Source organism: Myotis davidii, unplaced genomic scaffold, assembly GCF_000327345.1.
Source record: "Myotis davidii unplaced genomic scaffold, ASM32734v1 scaffold663, whole genome shotgun sequence".
NCBI lineage: Eukaryota > Metazoa > Chordata > Mammalia > Chiroptera > Vespertilionidae > Myotis > Myotis davidii.
The window spans coordinates 6,384,795-6,390,345 of record NW_006295816.1 but is presented as its reverse complement, the minus strand read 5'-3'; the positions used below and the strand labels follow the sequence as shown (position 1 = coordinate 6,390,345).

At 52.4% G+C, this 5,551-nt stretch overlaps 1 protein-coding gene across 3 annotated transcripts in view; it reads left to right on the top strand.

The window, feature by feature from the left end:
- Positions 1-1,103: 1,103 nt before the first annotated feature.
- TRAK1 (trafficking protein, kinesin binding 1) overlaps positions 1,104-5,551 on the top strand; it is a 135,310-nt gene continuing 130,862 nt past the window's right edge. Inside the window, exon 1 of one of the 3 annotated variants that reach the window (XM_015568392.1) lies at positions 1,104-1,323. In XM_015568392.1, coding sequence (XP_015423878.1) covers positions 1,233-1,323 — 91 coding nt within the window. In that variant the 5' untranslated portion in view covers positions 1,104-1,232. The remainder of the gene's footprint in view (positions 1,324-5,551) is intronic. The other 2 variants (XM_006770528.2, XM_015568395.1) reach the window with 2 other exon arrangements.

Here is a 5,551-nt window from a genome sequence, read left to right as displayed (position 1 = left end):
AAGGCAAGGACCTGTGTGCTGCTGCAACAGAGCCTGCAGGTGGCCGGTGCTCAGGAGACATTTGTTGGGTAGATAAATTGTCATTTAGTTATTACTGCATCCCCGTGAAGGGGTGGGCGGGGGGCGTTGTCCCCTTTTTACAGGTAAAGACTAAATCACGAAAGGTTCAGCATCCTGCCCAAGATCCCTGAGGGCATGGGACACGCATCCAGGTCACCACCCTGGGGCACGTGTCCTCTGTCGTCCAGGAGTTTAGTCTAGTTGGAGTGGAAACTGGGTGTGCACTGTGGTTAGTACAGTGATGGGCACGGGCACACGGGAGGACACCAAGGAGGGTGCCTGGCCAAGCCTCAGAGGGGAAAAGTTAGGGGAAGACCAGGAGGGCTTCCCGGAGGAGGCGGTGTCCCAGCTGCGTCTTCGTTTGCCCAAACATGTGAACTAATCCCTGGGATTCGTGCGGCGTCTGTGCCAGTGAAATCCAGGAAACGCCCAGGCTATTGGGCAGGTTCGCTTTCTCTGAACGTGACAAGCGAGGGCGCAGACATGGCCGAACGCAGAGTTGAAACCTCAAACCGTGCAGGGCGTGGGGACGGGTGTGCCTCGCGGGACACCTGTGGCCAGCTCTGCTCTCACGTTTGGCGGCGGCTCGGTAAACAGGAGGGCAGACACGGGCAGTGTTACCTGTTGGAGGTGCCGGCAGCCAGAGCCTGCAGATCACGCTCGGGTTCAAGTCTCAGTAGCTGCTCGTTGAGAGAAAGACACGAAACGCAAGATGTTCCGGGAGCCACGGGAGGATGCCGAGGGCTTGGCCACGGCCGGGCCGGGGAGACCACTTGGCATCTGGCCTCCGCTAAGGACACTCCGCCCCCTGTTCCCAGGGAGCGCTGAGCTGGACAGGAGACTTTTTGTTCCTCTTTGATTTTTTGGCAGAGCCCAGCGCCCATCACCCTTTTAACCCCTACCCGGGGATATCACATTTTCGGGTGCGTCATCTTCTGTGTGGGGCGGTTTTACAAGATGAGCCGATAAGGTGCCCGGGCCGCCGGGAGTTACGTAACCCGTTGTGCGTCCGGGGCAGGGCCCGGGCTCAGGATTTGCCCCGACAGGCAGGCTGGCAGGCTGGGAAAGCGCGGAGGAAGCGTGGGAGTGGCGGTGCCCAGGCTGCCCGGCTGGGCTCCCGTGGAGAAGAGCCCCTTCCCTCTCGGCATCGCCTGTGGAGCGTCTTTCTGCACATGGCCTTGGTGTTTCCGGACAGGCAGCCCGTGGGGGCCCAGCCTTGGCCAGGCCTGTGCCAGGGCGAGCCCGTGCGGACAGACTCTGGTGGTAAGTGTGTGTGTGTGTGTGTGTGTGTGTGTGTGTATGTGTGTGTGTGTGCCTGTTGGGCCGCTGTTTTCGCTGTGATGTGGCCGGAAAGGAGAAAGGACCACAGGGGCCATCGTTTCTCTCCTGCTGTGTGCGGGCCAGGTTGTCCTCGAACATGTGACGGGGAAATGGCCAGGTTGAATCATGGACATGCAGAGCAGGGGGACCTCAGTGGCTGCTCACCCTCGTCCTCTCATCCAGGCTCGGGAGGCAAGGGATGCGGGGCCAGGGGACCAGGTCTGAATTGGGACCAGGCCTGCCGGACTTCCACTCCGTTCCCTTGACGGTCTTTGCAACGGCTGCACGGGGTCCCCAGGTCCCCGCGATTTTCCTAAATCCTGTGTCTTTATCCTGGTTTCTTAGAGCCCTGGTTGGCGCCTGGGGCACCAAGGAAGTTTCCAAAAGGTGAAGAATAGCATTAGACTATGCCTCCCTCCTTCCCTCTTTTCCACCCTCACTTTTAAAAAAAAACCCAAAAACAAAACACTCCATGTGCTTGGCCCTGGCCCTCTGACCCACCCAGCCCCGGTGATGGAGAGCTTGCTAAGCAGTTCTGTTCTGGCTCGTCTTCCAGTGGTGGCGGTGGGGCTGGTGTTCCTCCTCGCCTCCTCGGAGCTGATCAGAGTCTGCTGCTGAGCCATCTGGCTTCTGTCCTGTCTAGATGCCGTCCCCCCCGGGCTGTCTGGGCCGCAGAGCAGTGAATCCCTAGGAGGGTGAGCTCTTCTTGTCCCGTGTAGTAGTTTTCGGTAAAATGTATTAGTGAGATCCTTGACATTTGATGCATTATCTTCCTCCTAATTGGTTTTTGTTCTGGGTTTGCAACAAGTCTACGAGACGTTGCATGAAAGAAGCTATGGAGATGTTGTGAGTGTGTGTGTGTGTGTGCGCGTGTGCGTGTGCATGGCTTCGGGTGTTTTCTGTGATTCTGTTCAGCCAGCGTCTCTTCAAGGCCAGCTTTTTCTGGGGGCCACGGAGAACTGGTCAGGGTCCCGGAGCCCTGGAGGTGGGCACAGGTGTGAATGACCAGCTGTGACCCATTGAGAATGGCTCCGAGTGCCTCTGGGGCCAGCCCTGCCTGGGCATCCTCTTGTTCATGGGGCCACCGTTTAGGATTGGTTCCCTGTCTCTCATACGTGTTAAGCCAGGGGTCCTCAAACTTTTTAAACAGGGGACCAGTTCACTGTCCCTCAGACCGTTGGAGGGCCGGACTATAGTTAAAAAAAAAAAACTATGAACAAATTCCTATGCACACTGCACATATCTTATTTTGAAGTAAAAAAAACAAACGGGAACAAATACAATGTTTGTATTTGCATGTGGCCCGCGGGCCGTAGTTTGAGGACCCCTGCGTTAAGCTGTCAAACTCAAGAATTTGTTGTCTGCCAACATGCGCAAATAAAATATCATGGACTTCTTTTAAGAGTTAAATTTAAGGTCTTGGTCATCAGTTCCTGTCTAGAACAAAATTCTTAATGTCTTTTCCATTGAAAATTTACCATCTAATTCAGTGGTTCTCAACCTTCTGGCCCTTTAAATACAGTTCCTCATGTTGTGACCCAAACATAAAATTATTTTCGTTGCTACTTCATAACTGTAATATTGCTATTGTTATGAATCGTCATGTAAATATCTGATATACAGGATGGTCTTAGGCGCCCCCTGTGAAAGGGTCGTTCGACCACCAAAGGGGTCGCGACCTACAGGTTGAGAACCGCTGACCTAATTGCTACTTACTAGACTAAATCGGAACAGGAAAGCGTGGACCGTTGAAATGTCCCTTTTTTCACGGGGGAGAAGAGATAAATTAGAGTTTCGGGCGGAAAAACATCATTCTACATTTGTAACTGAGAAATGTTGCAGATGTACCTTAGAAGTGTGTTTTGGCTGCTTCTCTCCATGGAATGACCCCTGTTTAACAGTTGATTCCTTTCTGCAGTGGTGATGCTGGAGTGGGGGCCCTATTATGTGGGTTTCTAGAGCTCATAATCTTTAGCAAAAACGCAAAACACGTCTCTTAAACGTGTTCTAACTGATTTTGGCATCTACCCGCTTTTTGCCTCCCCTCGGTTCCTCTTCATGAGGTAAGGGAGTGGGACTTTGCCACACTGGGTTTTTGACATAAAATGGAAAATTTGGTGAAAATGTATTAGTGAGATCCTTGACATTTGATGCGGGCAGGGGCGGGTGGAGGTAAGTGGGGGGCTACATTTCCAGGTGTTTGATGCATTATCTTCCTCCTAATTGGTTTTTGTTCTGGATTTGCAACAAGTCTTGAATGTATCTAATGGGCTGCTGTTAATCTTTGCTCCCTTCAAACCACTTTGGGACGCTGACAACTAATACATTCGAATAAGAACATCGAAGAGTAATCTTATTAAAGAACGAATCCGGAGTGCTCTGCAGGGCTTCAGAACATGGACCCCAGCCACACATACTGGTAGCATTCCCAACGGTGTTCCTTAAGACCCCAAGTTTCATCATGGATTGACATTCATTTGATTTGCAAGGACAGTATCTGACAATATCTGCCTCAATTGTTGCAATTCAGGTATGGACGTGAGGATCACCCTGGAGACACACACGCCGTGTCAAGGGCTCTCTCTTCTCGATGTGACCAGATCGGGGTCCAGAGGCCGTTGCTGGGCAAGGGGCCAGGCACCCTGTACTTTATTTAGCCCCCCTGTTCTTCCCACACAACCATGTTCTGCATCGGGGCTTCCCGGGGATTCCCCGAGGAGGGTGCAGGGGCGCCCCTGCTGGGATCAGGCCTCCCAGGTGGGTCTGGATGGGCCCCTGGCCACACGGTTCACTGGTGACTCCGACTCATGGCCCCGTGAGGAACTTGGAGTCAGAAACTTGTCGGTGTTCTCTGAACCCTGCTCTCTCGTGTGAACACTGGCAAGTGGGCACGCCAAGCTGAAACAGTCATGAACTGAAACTTTATAGCTGTAATTAGACCTGGAACGAATCAGATTTCATAAATCCTTTATTAGGGTTGTCCAGAGAAACAGAACCAACAACACACACACACACACACGCACACACGCACGCACACACACACACACACACACACGCCTGCACACACACGCGCGCGCATACACACACTTTTATTATAAGGAATCGGCTCACCTGGTTATGGAGGCTGGCGTTTTGCAACTTCTTCTTTATTAATCTGAAATTAATAGATACCGAGCCCCGCTAAACACAAACTTTCACAAGAACCAGTGCAATGCCTCACTGTGCTGTAAAGGAGACGCGAAAGGAGGAGGCTGGAGCCTGGGTTTCCGTTGTAATTGCGAGGACCTGCCCAGGGCCTCATTGGGATGGATATGGCGCAGCCCCTGCAGGCACAGTTGCTGTGAAGGTGGCAGCCGTAAAGGCAACTAGTTGTACTTGGCCATTCAGGGTCCAAGAAGCGGCCACTGTTTCCGGCAGTCCCTGCTTGAAGGATGCTTTTAGTGACTGCTGTTTGCTTGTTGGCAGTGCTCTAAGGCGGCGGTCGCCAGCGGTGGTCCGCGGACCACTGGTGCTCTGTGCGGTCCAAAAGGTGGGCGACCGCTGCTCTGAGGGACATGCTTGCGCGTGTATCTCTTGGGTCACGTCTCCTGCGCGTCTGTAAGCTGACAGAGGGGTGGGTGTGCATTTAGGATTTGGTGCACATACGTCACAACACGGCCCCGAGGGAGCCTGCCCGGGTGAGTGCCGAGCCCCTGCCTCGGGGCAATGGCAGTTTCTGGCAATTTTTTGCCAAATCTGGGTATTATGAATCCTTTTCCTCATGGTTAGTTAGATAGTCATGAGAAATGGTATTTCATCTTATTTCCTACTTTCACATGACGAAGGCGCCTGTGCCTCCATTCTGTTGTGTTTCATTTTCTGCCAACAGCCTGTTTTTGTCTTTGCTCATTTTTCTAGTGGGTTGTTGGCCTTTAAGAGGTAGAATTGCATTTCTGTTGTGTGTACAGAGGGCAGGGCGTTGTGCCAGCTTGAGATTCTTTTCTTTGTCAGAAGAGGGAACTGTCTTAAAAATAGTTACACAAATTTCTATTTAACCGTGACTCTGTTTGATATTCAGAGGAGAAGTGCAGGGTGCTAAGAGATTGTGTAAAGGGGATTTCTGGCTTGGCGTTTCCGAGGAGGCTTCTCTGGAAAAGCAGCATTTAAGCAGAAGTCCGAAGGATATAAGAGC